Source organism: Ziziphus jujuba, chromosome 1, assembly GCF_031755915.1.
Source record: "Ziziphus jujuba cultivar Dongzao chromosome 1, ASM3175591v1".
NCBI lineage: Eukaryota > Viridiplantae > Streptophyta > Magnoliopsida > Rosales > Rhamnaceae > Ziziphus > Ziziphus jujuba.
The window spans coordinates 2,700,812-2,718,860 of record NC_083379.1 but is presented as its reverse complement, the minus strand read 5'-3'; the positions used below and the strand labels follow the sequence as shown (position 1 = coordinate 2,718,860).

Genomic DNA, 18,049 nt, shown 5'->3' with positions numbered 1-18,049 from the left:
TAAAAGTCACTCGCTACCCTAAATTATAAGATTGAAATTCTCCACCATATCACTACAGTCGTGTCATGTGATTCTATCGTCTACTGTCGAATCACATGCACCAATTTCTCATTCTCACAACTCACTCGCACTCACATACTAATCACCATGTTCACTGCGCCCACCTACATAGAAAACATATATATTTAATATATATATATATATATATATATAAATTTTCTTATTAAATATTCTGAATTGAAACTAAATTCCAGAAACATTCTATTAGCAATAATCGGCTTCTATTACTGCTAAAAAGTAGTTAGATTCATGTACGTGACCATTATATATATATTCGGTTACAAACAGGAACCTATTAGTACTACTCTTACATAGGATGTTTATGGACTTAGACTATATAGTCCAAACTTCTGCATAAAAGTCTTCTTTCTTACATGTATATATATTTTTGAAAACTATTTATCATTTTATAATAAAAATATGATGGCATAATAAATTAAAGCTTATCAAATAATCAAAATTTTAATTTAAAATCATTAATTAAAATATCATCCATATAATTCGTTAGCTAGTCACTATGTAACTCATTATAAACTAAAAGTAGTACACAATATTTTCTGCCTTTTTTTTTTTTTTTTATGTGTTCTTTTTTCTCATGGTAAAGTTTTATCCACTACTCATTCAATGGAGACCCCAGCCCTCATCCAAGAAAGTGTGAATGAGAAAGATAGGTACATATAGTTCCGAACGATCAAACCATATCTCCTTAAAATTCTCCTGGTTATTGTTGCAAAAATATATAGTATAAATTATGGCCATGGTATTTAAGTCTATAATGTATAGACTTTTACCAACTGTTAGAAATATTAATATCAATATAAGTCGTATATAGCTTTTAAGAATGAGTATAATATATTCCTAAGGAATTTATTAGTCCAAAGACTTGTGCGCATGTTAAATTTATCTTTAAATAAAGGATTATCAGTTGGAAATGATGTTCCCAAATTTTTGTCCCTAAAATATTTTCCAAATGAAGTATGAGTTGTCACTTTAATAGATGATTAAAAACTAAAAGTATAATTGATAAATTGGCAACTTAAGCACTTGATTTGTTAGCCCAGTGGTAATTAAAAAAACCACTATTTCATTGGATAATGATGTAGTTGGAATCTCTCCTCCTTAATAAATTAAAATAAATAAATAAATAAATAGAGCCGCTGGCTTGCTATATGGGAAAGATTTGAGAATTTAAAAATTTTACATAGTCTAGCATTCTCATTTTGATTACAAATCACCAATCAATCGCTTATTATCAAAATTTTTGATATTCTTTAGTATTATTTGTTCACATGCGTACACAACCCAATAAGCAGTAAAGAAAATAATCATCTATTTATCCTACTTTAACAAATGATTTTCAATCTCAAATATCCTATTTATATTATATATGAACTCTGCAAGTTCAATGGAAGTGTGACAAACTACTCATCTTCAAGATTATTACCCTCGATTAGAGAGACAAAAAAAAAAAAAAAAAAAAAAAAAAGGAAGAAGAAGAAGAAGAAGAAGAAGAATATATATAACTGGTTTATCAATGGTTTTCTGATCTTCTATATATGCAATGAACTATATATATACCAAAAATAAGGAAAACATATACAGCCAAAGCAAACAAGGAAAGAGAGTTTGTGGATCTTCCGAAAAAGAAAATAAAGTAAGAAAAAGGAGAGACGAAAAGAAAATGAAAATGAAAAGAGGTTGTGAGCCAAAAACTAAAGGAGGGAGAGGGCAAGCACATAAGAAAGACAGAAGACGAAGAAGCACACGAAATTTCCCATTGACTCCTGTAATATTGTCCTATTAGGTGTCCTTTCTCTTCATAAAGAATTTTTTTTTAAAAAAAAAAATAATAATAATAATAAAAAAGACTATGTAGCTTATGATAAAAATCTCTAGTCTTTTCAATTATTTGAAAGCGTATCTTAATAAAAGTCTACATATACCATGCATGCTGCTTTCTCGTGAAGGGATCTTATTTAAAATTTAGAACTTTGCCTGAGAGAGTATTGAGGGTAATTTTAGGCTTGAATAAAAAGTTTTGAATGGACTGGTTAGTTGGATAATGCATGACACCTAAGGATGAAGAGACCGATGAAATATATGAATTTGGGAAGAAACTATACATTTTTATTTTCCATTGAAATATGTGAAAATTACATTTTCTTTTATATTTTTATTTCTAAATACAAATTTCAAATATAACAACCAAAGTTGGACTTTGCATCTATCACTTTGAATTACCTATATATTGGAGAGGTGGATATTGCCATTAGATTGCCTTTCTCACTTAATATTTTAATAGTATATGAAATCTTTTTTTTTTTTTTTTTTTTTTTAACTCTGTAAAAAAGATGTCATAGGCATGGCCCTTGTATCACGTGGATCACAGATGTAAAATCTAAATGATTTTCTTTCACTAAACTATCATCTTTAATGGTTAATAATATATGAAATCATGTCTCCATATAGCTATATAGAGAGAGGGGGGGGGGCGTGGGTATACCTGGCAATTCGGGTTTGTGGGTCGTGTTCGTGTCAACCCGTTTAATAATCGTGTCAAAAATACCTAACCCAAACACGATCCATTTATTAATCGTGTCAGGTACCTAAAACACTAACCCGACCTGTTTATAAACAGGTCAACACGACACGACCCGTTCAACATGATTATTTACCGGGTCGTGTTGACCTATTAACCCGTTAACCTGAAATTGACCTATTAACCCATTAACCCGAAAATTAACCTATTAACCCGAAAGAATTTTTTATTTTTTATTTTTTATTTTTATTTTTTGTTTTATTAAAGATGTATTTTTTGTTTTTAAAAAATTAGTAATAGAAAATTATTTTTATAAAATTTTTAATTTATAATATTTTTTTAGTTATTAAATATTATATTAGTGATAAAATATTAATTTAAAATTAAATTTAAATGGGTTGTAATAGGTGTATAATCGTGTCGGGTTGAAACTGACACGTTTAATAAATGAGTTGTAACGGGTCAATTTCGAGTTAAATAGGTCAACCCGAAAATGACACGATTAATAATCGTGTTAAACGGGTTGACCCGATTATGATTCGAACCCATTTATAATAAACCCAAACTCATTTATTCTGTGTCGTTTTCGAATCGTGTCGCCGTGTCATGATCCAAATTGCCAGATCTAGACGCGGGGGTGGGGGGTGAAGGGGGCGCGGGGTGGGGTTGGCGGGGAAGAAATTAAATCATATCTTGATTTAAAAAAGTTCTTTCAAAAAAGCCTAATCCATCTTGTTGTGAATTGAAAGAGCCCGTTATTATGAACTCTCTGAAGAAAGCTATAAGCCCAGTTTGAGATTGGGCCCATTCTTTGGGCTGACTTTCAGTTTGCGGGTTAATCAGGGTTTCCAAGTTTTGTCACATAACGGTTTGATATTCACCCAACTTCAATTCATGCACCACTTACTTTTTATCAAATCTCTCTCACTTTCCCTCCCTCCCTCTTCTTCTTTTGTGTATGCATCAAACTTCAACTTTTGGAACAAAATTTTTTGTTTAACATAAAAAATATGGTATTTCATATAATAATAATAATAATAACAAATTTGGTATAAAATTGATTTAACTATATATTATGTATATGGGCTATCTATACTTACATTAGGTGGTCAATCATTCTCAACAAATTTAACATAAAATCTCATAAAATATTCAATTTGACATTTTGATGTCTATTAAATAAAATTGTGGATTAAAATTGAGACATAAACCAATTTTAGATGGATAATTCTCAAAATTATCCCTAATATAAATATAATACAAAAAACAATAAAATTTTAAATAAAACATCAAAGTATAAAAACTCTTACAAATACAATATGAAACCCAAACAACAGAAGATCATATGAAGCAGCTACCTTGATTAGTACTTATATACCATTTAAAAATTTCTAAAGAAAATTAAGGTGAAAATTTTGCCAAAGTCTTGGGCTTCACCATGTTTTTGATGTGCTTGCTATATGTTTTGGAACCGTGGGTTATTATGCTTTCGGTGAACAAGCAGCAGAAATGATCACAGCAAACATGGTCGATGGATTGGTAAGCACTTTGGTGAAATTTGGTCACTGTGTCAGTTCGTTCTTTACTTTGCCAGTGATGATGAACCCAGTTTATGAAATACTGGAAAGAAGATTAGAAGAACACCTGAGACAAATGTGGAGCCGCATTTTATAACTACCATTGTTTTCCCAAAAAGCAGGCGTAACTTTTGATGAGACTGGTACTGAATTTTTCCCTTTTACAATTATATAATAATTTTATTATTATTTTTTAATTTTTTATAAAACAAAAAGCTGAGAAACCTTGGTTGTTGGTTCACTATATTACGACAACAAAGAAAAAGTCCATCTTCCCAATCTCCATCCGATCCGATCTATGTTTCCTATTCTATTCAATTCCAACATATATAGTAATCAAAAGGAAAAACAAAAAAAGGTGGTGGGCATAACTTTTACTGGTTGTACATGGTATAGGCACAAGCAGAGGCATAGGCCACACACCAAGGCTTCTTTTTTTTCTTTTTTTTCTTTTTTTTAGATGTAATAAATAATAAAATTTTTTATATGAAAAATAAAAATAGAGGCTGATGAGCAGGAGTAATGATGATGAATGATACCCAACATTAGAATTTAGACAATTTCTTAAGAAAAAGCAAATGAAAGAACAAAACTTAATGACTTGTCTTAGTTGGAAAGCCATGAATATGAATTTAAGAGGTGTATATAATTATATATATATATATATGTGGAATACGAAGGTGGTCCATTGGTCCTACTATGAAATTATGAAGGACCTTTTTCATTTGGTCATAGGCCTATCAAAATCTGGCACCGGCATTCACCGTCCCATACAAAATAAAAGGGAAGCTTCATTCTTATTTGGTCATTGCCTTGTTGTGCTACGCTTACTGTCAGCCCCACTCCCACCGCCCTTTTAAGCCCCAGAAAAACCCCTAGAAGGGGGTTTTTGTTACTAAAAAAAAGCCAATACAAATATTCAAAGCCAACACAAGTGGGTCCTATTTATTTGGCTCATCATCACCCTTGTTGATTGCCCTTTTGTTTCTCTGGTTGGTTCTATTGCATTGACTTCCCATTTTTATTTAACCCTTTTAACTATGTTTTGAAGCTCACAATTTTCTATTTTTTGATATTGATGGTGGAGGATTCACATTTAAAATCATTGTTCAAGGGAACAGTTCTTCAGTTAATGCACTATTAAGTTTTTATTGTTTTTATTCTTTAATTTTTTTTGGTAAATATAAGTTTTTATTGGTTGGGACGGACAATTTGTTTACTTTTTATACCACATTTAATTAAATATATAGGAAGTTCTGTATGTAAATTATTGCCGCCATATAGATTGACCTCAACAAACATATCGTGGTGGTTGTCATATATCAAGGTGGTCAATGAATGTGATAGCCAAATGAGGCTGTTGAATACCAACGCTTTTAGTTTTGGTAAAACGGTAAAGGAATCCATCAAGCTGATGCAAAATGTATAGAATGGTTATGATCACGTGTGATTATTCAAAACCATAGAAAATTAAAATACATATAAGAGTTTGGTTTTGCTGTTTTTCTGTCAGCTGCTGCGGAATATCAAAATGGTCGGTGATATTCTTCGTATGGCTTAAGAAAAGGACCCACACGAAGTGGGACCTGCTTAGATAATACATACAGGTATTTTAGCATAATGTGGGGCTTTATCTTGGTGACAAATCAGCATCCTATGTGGAATTTACTAATAAATAAATAAATAAATTGTTATGGAAGGGAGAGATGGCTGGCTGGCTGGCTTTGCTGCTCTGCCTTTTGCTTTTGTTTGAGTTGCCACCACTGCCATATTTCCTCTGCTTTTGAATTCCTTTTGTAACATTCTTTTTCTACTTTCATGTTTTTTGTAATCCCACCACCATCATTTCTCAACAACACCATTCTTTCTTTCTCTCTCTCTCTTTCTCTCTTATAGTTCATCTCCTTCTTTTCATTCCCATTTTTTCCCAGTTTAGATGATTGTATAGATCTTCAGAAATGGTGAGCTTGTTAATGAATCATGGGCTTTTATTCTTTTCCTTCTTCTGTTTTCGATATGTGATCGATCGCTTTATGTGCCAAATTTTTTTATTGTTTCTCTAAAAATGAATGAACTTTGATGCTGTTCATGTCATGATCTTGCAGGGAACACCAGTAAACATCATAGTTGGATCACATGTTTGGGCTGAGGATCCTGAGGATGCTTGGATTGATGGTGAAGTTAGAGAAATCAAAGGAAGGGATGCTACTATTATCACTACAAATGGAAAGACTGTATGTTAATTTCATCTCCAACAATACTGGAATTTTTTGCAAAACAACCTTTCCTTTCATCATCCACCAACCAACAACTTCTTTTAGGATCCATTTATCACTGCAGTTGACATTATATTGTTGCTTTTTAAAGCATTTACTACCATGTTTATTTTGGCCAGCTTCTCTTTTCTGCTATTCTATATTTCCTTATTGGTATGTCAGAGGTCTTATATATAATTGGGATCTGAAGGATGATGAAGAAAATAAAATAAAAAGAGGAAAAAAGAAAGAGCAAAGTATATAACCCAAGAACAAAGTATTGATATGCCTTTAATATTCTTATGAAGTTCAAAACTTGCTAGAAATAGAAGGCACATTATAAGAGTACTAACATTAGCATTTACTTGAAATCTCAGATAGTTGCAGACATTTCCAGTATATACCCAAAAGACACAGAAGCACCACCAGCAGGTGTTGATGACATGACCAAGTTGGCTTACCTCCATGAACCTGGAGTCCTGTATAACCTTGCTTGCCGGTTTGGTCTCAATGAAATATATGTGAGTCAAAATTTTTACAGATAAAACATCATATACGCAGTTGAATTTCATTCAATATTATTGGCCTTAGGAAATATGCAATGTAAAAACGAACTAGTAAATCTAACAGCTTTTATAACATAAGCAGACGTATACCGGGAACATTTTAATAGCTGTGAATCCATTCCGGAGGCTGCCACATTTGTATGATATCCACATGATGGAGCAGTATAAAGGAGCTACTTTTGGGGAGCTAAGTCCCCATCTTTTTGCTGTTGCAGATACTTGTTACAGGTATATATGCAGGGTAGAAAAATTGAATTGGATAGCACCATATTTTTTTGTTAGCTAACATGAGGACCTTTTATTATTTAGTATTGATTTTCCAATGCCATATGTATCAGGGCAATGATAAATGAACATGGAAGCCAATCCATTTTGGTGAGCGGGGAGAGTGGAGCTGGTAAAACCGAGACAACAAAAATGCTCATGAGATATCTAGCATTCATGGGAGGAAGATCGGGTACTGAAGGAAGAACAGTAGAACAGCAGGTTTTAGAGGTGAGTTTGGACTAATTACCTGTATTTTTGAAGTGACTCATTTTGTTCAATGAAGCGTAATCTTTCTACTTCTTTAGTCCAATCCAGTCCTGGAAGCATTTGGGAATGCCAAGACTGTGAAAAACAACAATTCAAGGTGAAATATTTGTCTGCCTTCTACTTTCTAAGTTTTCTTTTTTTCCATTTGTCTGGCTAAACTTTCCAAGCATGGTTTATGTATGCATCAGTCGTTTTGGAAAATTCGTGGAGATCCAGTTTGACAAACATTGGAAGATCTCTGGAGCTGCTATACGTACTTATCTCCTTGAAAGATCTCGAGTTTGTCAAGTTTCTGACCCAGAGAGAAACTACCATTGTTTCTACATGCTCTGTGCAGCACCAGAAGAGGTGACCTCCCAACTTTCAACCCAGTCAGCTATCAAATTCTGAATACGACAAACATATAGATATAGCTGACAAAATGTTACATTACAGGATGTGAAAAAATTCAAGTTAGGGGATCCAAGAACATTCCACTATCTTAATCAATCGAATTGTTATGAAGTAGCAAATGTCGATGATGCAAGGGAGTATTTGGAGACTAGAAATGCCATGGATATTGTTGGGATCAGTCCTGAAGAGCAGGTTTTCAGCCTTTTCAACAAAACAAGTTTATTAGCATACATTGACGTTTTCCTACATATCCAAGATTAACATAGAGAAATTTTCTTCTCCTTCCTTCTACAGGATGCTATTTTCCGAGTGGTAGCTGCAATCCTCCATCTTGGAAATATTGACTTCACCAAAGGGAAAGAAGTTGATTCTTCCAAGTTAAAAGACGATAAATCCCGATACCATCTTCAAACAGCAGCAGAGCTACTCATGTTAGAATTTCCAGGCCTGAAGGAATTATTATCTACATGTTTCCTAATGGTTCCTCTCTAATGTCTTATGATGTGTTTCTGTTTTCAGGTGTGACGAGAAGGCACTCGAGGATTCACTATGCCAGCGTGTCATAGTGACTCCTGATGGTAATATCACAAAACCATTGGATCCTGACTCAGCTACCTTAAGTCGAGATGCCCTGGCAAAGACTGTGTACTCTAGACTCTTTGATTGGTAAGTAAGAAAATCTGCTCCATGTAACTAGCTGTGGATATTCCATCCAGGCAAGTAGAATTAATGATCAAGTATGAAGTTTACAAATTCTCAATGAAGCAATTGTAAGCTAAGTTTTTGTTAGCTATGAAAAATGTTGTTAGCCTGAAGGGTCTATTACCATAATAGAATACTGTCATAATCTGTCAAACTTCTCTAAGAAACAACTATTTTGCCTTTAGTATCATCTTCTAGAACTAAATTAATCTAAATATTTAGGATTTTTATGGAGACTGAATTCTTGAGTTGTGGCAGGATTGTAGATAAGATAAACAGTTCAATTGGTCAAGATCCAAATGCAGCAAGTTTAATCGGAGTCCTTGATATTTATGGCTTTGAAAGCTTCAAGATAAACAGGTATACAACTGCGACAATCAATCAGTCCTTAACAATATCTTTTTACATTTTAACAGGAAGATCTAAGATAATGCTATTTTTATTAGTTTCGAGCAGCTATGTATCAACCTAACAAATGAAAAGTTGCAACAACATTTTAATCAGGTGAAGATGACAATTCTGTATACAATTTAAGCATATTTATAATGAGAATTATGTTGCACCAATAAGCATTTTTTTTCTTCCACAGCATGTATTCAAGATGGAGCAAGAAGAGTATACAAAAGAAGAAATAAACTGGAGCTATGTAGAATTTGTTGATAACCAGGATGTTTTGGATCTTATTGAGAAGGTAACTTACAATACACAGTTATATATTCAACTAACAAAAATTATATATATATATATATAAGTCTTGCCATTTGATGGTATGCTCTTGTATGCAGAAACCTGGAGGCATAATTGCTCTTCTTGATGAAGCCTGGTACGTTTCATTTCCTATTTGCAAATCCATTTCTAACTTGTTATTATAAAAAAGAGAAAATCAACCAGCTGTGATAGCAGGATGATATATACTAGGCCCTTCTCTCTGTTTAGAGGGAGTGAAAAAAAAATAATAATAATAATAAAAAAATTAATAGAAGAAGAAGAAGCAAACCACTGAATATTTGTAGATATGAACATGTTAACTAATTATGCAGTATGTTTCCTAAGTCAACCCATGAGACGTTTGCACAGAAGATGTATCAGACTTATAAAGCACACAAGCGTTTCAGTAAGCCTAAACTTTCTCGAACAGACTTCACAATCAACCATTATGCTGGAGACGTAAGAAACTATCATATTATATTCTTGGTCACCTATCTAAAGATAATCATATGTATTTCGCTAAGCCATTTTCTCATCAGGTCACATACCAAGCAGACCAATTTCTTGACAAAAACAAGGATTATGTAGTAGCAGAACATCAAGCTTTATTAGATGCATCAAAGTGCTCATTTGTTGCAGGCCTATTTCCTCCACTACCTGAAGAGTCATCAAAACAGTCGAAGTTCTCTTCCATAGGTACCCGCTTCAAGGTAATCCATATTTTCATTAATCCTGAGTATCTGATTCTGCGAATTCTGAGGACGTAACTTGCTCCTAATTCATAACTTTTACATCCAGCAACAATTACAATCTTTAATGGATACATTGAACACAACAGAACCACATTACATAAGATGTGTAAAGCCCAATTCAGTTTTGAAGCCGGGAATTTTTGAGAATTTCAATGTCTTAAACCAGTTGAGATGTGGGGTAAGTGAAGTCCTCGTTTCACTTAATATATTTTCACTTGCATAACTTGACTAAACTAACAGCATTTTTCCTATTGGTTCTCTCACAGGGTGTGCTAGAGGCAATTAGGATTAGTTGTGCTGGCTATCCAACAAAAAGAGCATTTGATGAATTTCTTGACCGATTTGGAATGCTAGCTCCCGATGTTCTAGACGGGTATAATTATCAAAACAAGCATATACTTGTATAGATGAAATATATACATGTGTAGATACATGTTGATTTTCTTCCACAAGTTAATATTTTGTCTAGAAAAATGAAACAAGGACCTCGAGGCCGAGCAGGGAAGTAAAGTCTTTCCTAGTAGAGCTACATGTCTTTTCTTAGTACATACATATCATGATTTTACAGTGGCATGCTTCATTATATTTGTTGTAATCATTAAGAACATATGAATGTCGATCAATCTTTCTTATTCTTCGACATGTCCACTAATACAAATTCACTGCTTTGTCCCTGCAGATCCGATGAAAAATCAGCCAGTATTGCTATTTGTGACAGAATGGGATTGAAGGGATATCAAGTAAGTGTAAATCCATGTTTATATTATATGAAAAGAAGTCGATCTTTGTCCAAATACTTTCCAATTTTAGGTTTTAGTTTCAAGAGTTCCACATGGTGTTGTAATGCAGATTGGGAAAACAAAGGTATTTCTAAGAGCTGGGCAGATGGCAGAGCTAGATGCAAGAAGAACAGAAGTATTGGCTAATGCTGCAAGGCTCATCCAAAGGCAAATTCAAACACATCTGACCAGAAGAGAGTTCATTGCACTGAGAAGGGCTACAATTCATATTCAGAAACTTTGGAGAGGTTACCACATCTTTCCCCTCTATAATTATATGCCACATTATATATAGTACAGGAAATCACAAAATATTTGTTAAAAAAGTTAGCCAAAAACAAGCTTGCCTTCTAAATTGGCTTGTGTTGATATTTCCTCGCATGTAATTTGCAACATTTCTGCCATTAGTTTTAGCTCCTTAGTTTAATAAAATGAGCTGCAGCCAATTTATGAGTGCCTAAGTGTAACTAGAAATAACATGCTTCTCTTACTCTCTTCTTTCTACAGCACAACTTGCACGCAAGCTATATGAACAGATGAGAAGGGAAGCTGCTTCAATCCGAATCCAAAAACACCTACGTGCTCACATAGCACGAAAATCTTACACACAATTACAGGCATCTGCAATAGTTATCCAGACTGGGTTACGAGCAATGGCTACCCGAAATGAATACAGATTCAGGAGAAGAACCAAGGCTGCAACCATTGTTCAGGTAATTACTTTTCTGGATGGAGGCCTCTCTCAAACTTCAGGGATACATAGAGAAAGTTCTATGATTGTAAAGTCTGCAGCATTTAGTATATAAGCACAACGATTTCTTATCTGTTTGGCTTAACTGCAATCCTTACTAGGAAAATTATAAAGGTTTTCTTTCTATATCGATGGCAAATTGGAAAAAGTATTAGGTGAAATGTTTCCAGAATATCGATACATACATGAAAATAAGATACAAATTATATACCAGTGTTTAGTTTTCATTGTGTAATCCATCAATATTGAATAATTTCAAGCTGATGACTTTTGATAACATTACAAATATTTCATCCTACAGACCCGATGGAGAAGATTCCAAGCTCTTTGTTCTTATAAAAAGCAGAAGAAAGCGACTCTCGCACTTCAATGTCTCTGGAGGTCAAAGGTGGCAAGAAAGGAGCTTAGAAAGCTCAGGATGGTGAGATTAACTTTTTGTACAAAAGAATTGATTTCAATTCCTGAAGTACCATGGTCGAACGTTTCCAATGGAAGTACCTAAACTAGACGATGCATTGTAATTGATAATGATAACAAAAATTTCAAATGTAGGCTGCAAGAGAAACAGGTGCTCTCAAGGAGGCTAAAGACAAGCTGGAGAAACGTGTCGAGGAACTATCGTGGCGACTAGAATTTGAAAAGCACTTGAGGGTATATTTTCCACCAACTTCTTTCACAAATATAAGCATTAATTAGGCTAGAAGTTCAATTACATTAAGTAATATTATACAACAAAGAAAAGGCACAATGTATGTTAATTTCAGAAAAGATGCATGTATCCAAGCTCACAGTTAAGACTGCTCAGCTAGCAACGTCAAAAGAAGAGAGCAGTTGGAAATGACAAACCTCGATGCTGAGTACATTGATGGTTGGTCCATGTATGCTTGTCATAAAACTAATATTTTTTTTTGCAGATCGATCTCGAAGAAGCTAAAGGTCAAGAAATTGCAAAGTTACAAAATACTTTGCAAGAAATGCAAGGTCAGCTAGATGAAGCTCATGCTGCAATTATCCATGAGAAAGAAGCAGCCAGGTTAGCCATTGAACAAGCTCCACCAGTTATCAAAGAGGTACCAGTTGCGGATGAAACCAAGCTGGAAATACTGAGAAATCAAAACGAGGAGCTCGAGGTAATATATATCAACAAAGCCACCCTACATGTTACATCAATACACTGATAGAATAAACTAGATTATATACTTGGTCATCAAGTTCATGCATTTAGGAATATAATGATCTATGCTTTCACACAATGCTTTAGTTAGTGATCATCTAAAAATTGAAAAGTTGATTGTTAACCATTTGGCATGTAAAACCTTATCAACCATTCTACTAAATAATTTCTGTAAAACAGTGCTCAAAAAGAGGACTATCCACTATTGGTGGTTATCGTTTTTGCCCTTTCTGCAGCATTGTAAAAGAAACTGATAGATTTGAGATGGAAAATAAATCCTCCTAAGAAAAGTTTCATTTTCCATAGATATGCACCCTAATTTGGTGGCACATTCCTAATATAGATTGTGAATATGCAGGGTGAGCTGAGTGAACTGAAGAAGAAAATTGAGGACTTTGAAGAGAAGTTTTCTCAAGTGGAGAAAGAAAGCCAAGAGAGACTTCAAGAGGCAGAAGATGCACGGCTGAAATCAGTGCAGCTTCAAGAAACTATTGAAAGGTACTGGAAGAAGAATTTAATCACAAATATCACGATCACCATAAATTGTGCTTGACTCACTCTTTCGTATTTTCAGACTAGAATCAAACTTGTCCAACCTCGAATCTGAAAATCAGGTGCTACGCCAACAGGCTCTGGTTGCATCAATGAATGAAGAAGCCTCTGAAGAACTGAAAATGTAAGAATCCACAACATAGTACAATCTAATGTTTTATTCAGAAATTTACCGACTCTTTTTGACTTGGGAACTATTCCAGTACTTAATAACTCTCCAATAATATTGCAAATTAGCAACTGTTAAAATGGTTGCGAGCATAGTTCTGAAATATTTATCTTTGTCTAGCTTAAAGAGTAAGATCTCAGATTTGGAATCAGAAAATGAGTTACTCCGCAACAAGGTTGTAGTTGTTGAGTACAAACCTACTGCAGAGAATCTACAGCCACCTGTCAAGGTAAAATTATTCAAATTGTCCTTTTGAGGTTATACTACTTCATTATTAGTTAATGACCTTTTCACTTATCTAAACAAAATTTGTCAATGAAATTCTATGTTGATACAGAGTCATGAGAATGGGATTCCAACAGAGGAAGAGATTCAAAGAACTAAGGTATTTTTCAACTTTTTTACTAGATGGTGTTTGAGAACAGATTAATTACTATCAAATATATACTTATCATGTGCAATCACTTACCAAATGAGTCAACCTTTTCCACAGAGTCTTGAGAATAGAAATCCAACAGAAGAAGAAATTCAAAGAACTAAGGTATTTTTCAACTATTTTATTAGATTCTCTTCAAGAACAGATTCTTGTCTCTGTCATTACTTACTCAATGAGTGAATATTTTTCAGAGTCTTGAGAATGGAAATCAAATGGAGGAAGAGATTCAAAGAATTAAGGTATTTTCCAACTTTCTTGACTAGATTCTCTTCAAGAATAGAATACGTAGATACTTATCATCTTTCATTACTTACTGAAATGAGTGAATCCTTTTTTCAGGAAACTGTTCCAGTTGTTTCCCACTTAACTAAACAGAGATCTCTCACAGAAAGGCAGCAGGTATGCTGTTATTTTCTGAAATTCTAGCCAAATTTTTGCAGATTATATAGATTTCTGTCATTGAAAAGAACTCTATAAACTTCTGTTTCTTCTTTCATTGAAAGGAACTTTATATATTTCTGTGAACAGGAAAATCATGATGTGCTTGTGAAGTGTCTAATGGAAGATAAGCGCTTCGACAAGAACAGACCTGTCACAGCCTGCATTGTCTACAAAGCACTTCTTCAATGGAGATCCTTCGAAGCAGAGAAAACAACTATATTCGATAAGATCATACATACAATTAGATCAACAATAGAAGAAGTACGCTACAACCTATATATATATATATATATATATTGGGCTTGCATAACAAACTTGAATCATTATCATTTATGATCAATTGGATTTATATTTTGGATCTATACTCTATATGTTATTAACCCATTTTAATGATATGATTTCCTTACTGTGTTTATGAAGAGTCAAGACAGCGTCAGCGATCTGGCCTATTGGCTTTCAACAACTTCCACACTTCTGTTTCTTCTACAAAGCACGCTTAAGGCAAGCAACACAGCCAATGTGGCTTTGCAACGAAATAGAACTTCTCCTGCCACCTTATTTGGTAGAATGGCAAGAGTAAGCCTTTTTTCATCTGAATAATTCCTTTGGAACTCAAACACCATACCGCAAAAATAATGCGATCATATATATTACATGCACACATTGTCAGGGTTTTCGTTCATCTTCAATTAGTATGGGAGTTTCAAGTGGGTACAGTGGGATGCTGGGAAAGCCCAATGAACAATCAAAAGTGGAAGCCAAGTACCCAGCTTTACTATTTAAGCAACATCTAACTGCATATGTTGAGAAAATATACGGAATGATCAGAGATAGTTTAAAGAAAGAGATTAGCCCATTTTTGAACTTGTGCATTCAGGTATATTCATTTTAATGGAAGATTACATTTTTAACACATACATGTCTATGAGGCGTTTATCACTACAAGTAAATCCCATTTACAGGCACCAAGATCGACAAGGGTAAGATCGATAAGAGTTTCATCTAAAAAGATCCATCCAAGCATAGTACCAAAGCAGCAAGCATCAAACATACACTGGCAAAGCATTGTTGATAAGCTGGATCAGACATTAAGTATTTTATCTGGGAACCATGTAACTAAACAAAAACTTACTTTCTACTTTCTTTATTTTTCCAAATTTTTACAATGGAGTAAAAAGAATTCCTAGAGTTTCTTGCTGAGAAACTGCTGTAATGCATATTCTTCTTCAGGTCCCTTCCACGTTCACAAGGAAAATCTTTAGTCAGGTTTTCTCATTCATCAATGTACAGCTGTTTAATAGGTAAGTTGACTCTTATCAGAGTTCATTCTTTAGCTTAACAAGTTTCCCTAGAGATTTACAGAAATTCCATGGTCTGTGGCAGCTTATTGCTCCGGCGAGAGTGCTGCTCATTTAGCAATGGAGAATATTTGAAGGCTGGTTTGGCAGAATTGGAACAGTGGTGTCTCAAAGCAACAAATGAGGTAGGCTATAGCTTCTGTAACCTAGCAAATGCCAATATCAAAAGCAGGGAAAATGAAATTAAATTTTGTATTTTTTTTCTTATATTTTACAGCTGGCTGGATCATCCTGGGAGGAACTCCAACACATAAGACAAGCTGTAGGGTTTCTGGTAGGTTTTCTTAACATAGATCACAAAGCTTGTGAACACTTTTTTTTTTTTTCTCCCCAGATTTTGGTTAAAATTGCAGAATAACTTATATAATATTCTTCATCCATTCAGGTTCTGCACCAAAAAGCTCATAAATCTTTGGATGAAATCACAAATGATCTATGCCCGGTAACTCACCTAATACTTCTTTTAGGATCTTAAATGTTTTTGTTGAGAAAACAAAATTTTCAAAGATTTCTTGTTACGTAAGTTAAAACTAATTCTCCTTTTCTTTCCTATTTCCCTTTTTTCTTCCGGTTAGGTACTGAGCATCCCACAAATATATCGCATTGGAACAATGTTTTGGGATGACAAATATGGAGCCCAGGGATTATCTACAGATGTAATTATTATCTTTATATGATCCTGAATTGATGTTTGGCACCTGAAACAATCATATGCATGCTAGAATTCACCCCTTATTCTATATATCTCCCTCTGATCTTTATATCTGCATTGATCAGGTTATCAGCAGAATGAGAGTGCTGATGGCAGAAGATTCAATCAGCATGCCCAATAATTCCTTCCTGCTTGACGTCAATTCAATGTACGTATACTCTAATTATACACACATAGCATGATAAATGGTGCTTACATATTTATATATATATATATATATACACCTGTATAGATACAATCAAAAAGACGATTGATAGCATTCTAATATTGAACTTTCCAGCATACCTTTCACCATCGAAGAGATGTCCAGATCCTTCAGTGATGTCAGTCTAACTGATGTGGATCCACCACCCCTTCTTCGCCAAAGGTCTGACTTCCATTTCCTTCTGCAACAAACAACCGATTGAGTACACAGTTTTCTTCTTTCAAAATTCTTTATACACACCTTCAAAAAAATTCAAGAACCCAGAAACATGATAAGAAGATTGATGTTGTATTTAGTTATACCTTCGATTTTGGTTTTGCTTTTTGAGAGTGAGAGTGAGAGTGAGTGAGAGAGAGAGAGAGAGAGGGAGAGTGATCAGAGTGTGCAGAATGTTAGTTTGTGATTCTTTTTTGTCGATTGGTCATTTTGATATAGAAGTCAGATTAAGGATGCATGTTTCCGATTTTTTGAGTGAGATATGTAGTGCCCTGAGTGAGCAGTGATTGAACAAGAATTACAGAAAGGTTGTTGTTATATAAAATTTGGAAATTGAAGAATGATTCTTTCATTGTTTTAACTGAAATCCGTCAATGTATATTGCTTGCTTATAAGGAATATTGATTTTCAGCTAAATTTTTGTGCTGACCTTGACTGTTCATACACTAACTATTGAGAGAGCAAAGCATGCATGAAACACCAAACTATCATTCATTTAACATTTTGATTATCAATTTGATCATATGCTGAACCACTGTAACATGACTTTGCCTTTGTTCTAAACATAATATATAGCTGCTGGAGCAGAATTGATTGCTCTGTTGTCAGAGAGCAAGCAAATGAATTGAAATTATTTAGTCGAAAGGATATTATGATTGAGAATCCTATGATTGGAAACTGTGGTATAACTTCAATGATATATGTAATATCAGCCTATCTGATTTGGACTGGCAAACCCTTATTCATCAAAGATCTGACTTCCATTTCCTTTGGCAACAAATACCAGCCTTGACACAATGTTTCCTTCTTAAATTCTTTCTACACCGTAAAATTCAAGAACCTGGAAACATGACAAGAAAATTCTTTCATTTTTCATTCAATTTGTTTTCATTCAAATCAAGTGCTATAAGTTGCTGTAGCCTGACGGCCATAACCCCGAGCACCTGCCGGTGACAAATGGAGTACTCACTTCACAATTGCATCCCCCACCAAGGTTACTACCATGGACTAGTATTCCTCCTTTAGTTTCAACCATTAAAGGTATTTCTGGCCAGGCGCCATAGGAGGATGGAACTAAGGTCACCATGAGAAGTACAGCACTAATCTTCTTACTCTCCACAATACCTATCCCCTCAATATTTCTCCCTTTTTTTCTTCTGATTTCTCAAA

The 18,049-nt window shown here is 34.1% G+C and overlaps 1 protein-coding gene across 2 annotated transcripts; it reads left to right on the top strand.

The window, feature by feature from the left end:
* The first annotated feature begins 5,884 nt into the window (after positions 1-5,884).
* Positions 5,885-17,223, top strand: LOC107425241 (myosin-12). 2 transcript variants are annotated; one of them, XM_016035311.4, is made up of 42 exons: positions 5,885-6,137; positions 6,282-6,410; positions 6,809-6,952; positions 7,080-7,225; positions 7,336-7,492; positions 7,570-7,628; positions 7,720-7,879; positions 7,967-8,116; positions 8,219-8,355; positions 8,444-8,590; positions 8,885-8,986; positions 9,073-9,130; positions 9,216-9,317; positions 9,412-9,449; positions 9,667-9,793; positions 9,874-10,044; positions 10,133-10,264; positions 10,353-10,459; positions 10,766-10,826; positions 10,936-11,113; positions 11,373-11,578; positions 11,918-12,037; positions 12,169-12,267; positions 12,531-12,746; positions 13,149-13,288; positions 13,365-13,466; positions 13,632-13,740; positions 13,849-13,896; positions 14,005-14,052; positions 14,139-14,186; positions 14,287-14,346; positions 14,476-14,649; positions 14,809-14,964; positions 15,059-15,265; positions 15,351-15,500; positions 15,619-15,689; positions 15,772-15,871; positions 15,964-16,020; positions 16,132-16,188; positions 16,322-16,402; positions 16,524-16,606; positions 16,739-17,223. In XM_016035311.4, the coding sequence occupies exons 1-42, from the start codon at positions 6,135-6,137 to the stop codon at positions 16,863-16,865; spliced, it is 4,767 nt and encodes a 1,588-aa protein (XP_015890797.3). In that variant the 5' UTR covers positions 5,885-6,134; the 3' UTR covers positions 16,866-17,223. The 2 variants fall into 2 exon arrangements, with proteins under 2 accessions (XP_015890797.3, XP_048323404.2); XM_048467447.2 differs by lacking the exon at positions 5,885-6,137 and having other exon boundaries at positions 6,270-6,410.
* The last annotated feature ends 826 nt before the right edge of the window (positions 17,224-18,049 follow it).

Excerpts from the sequence above, each read along its gene's own strand:
- LOC107425241 (XM_048467447.2), top strand. The coding sequence starts at position 6,270 with ATGATCTTGCAGGGAACACCAGTAAACATCATAGTTGGATCACATGTT. Across the intron at positions 14,187-14,286 it reads AAGAGATTCAAAGAATTAAG|GAAACTGTTCCAGTTGTTTC; the intron begins GTATTTTCCAAC and ends TCCTTTTTTCAG. Across the intron at positions 16,403-16,523 it reads CCCAGGGATTATCTACAGAT|GTTATCAGCAGAATGAGAGT; the intron begins GTAATTATTATC and ends TGCATTGATCAG.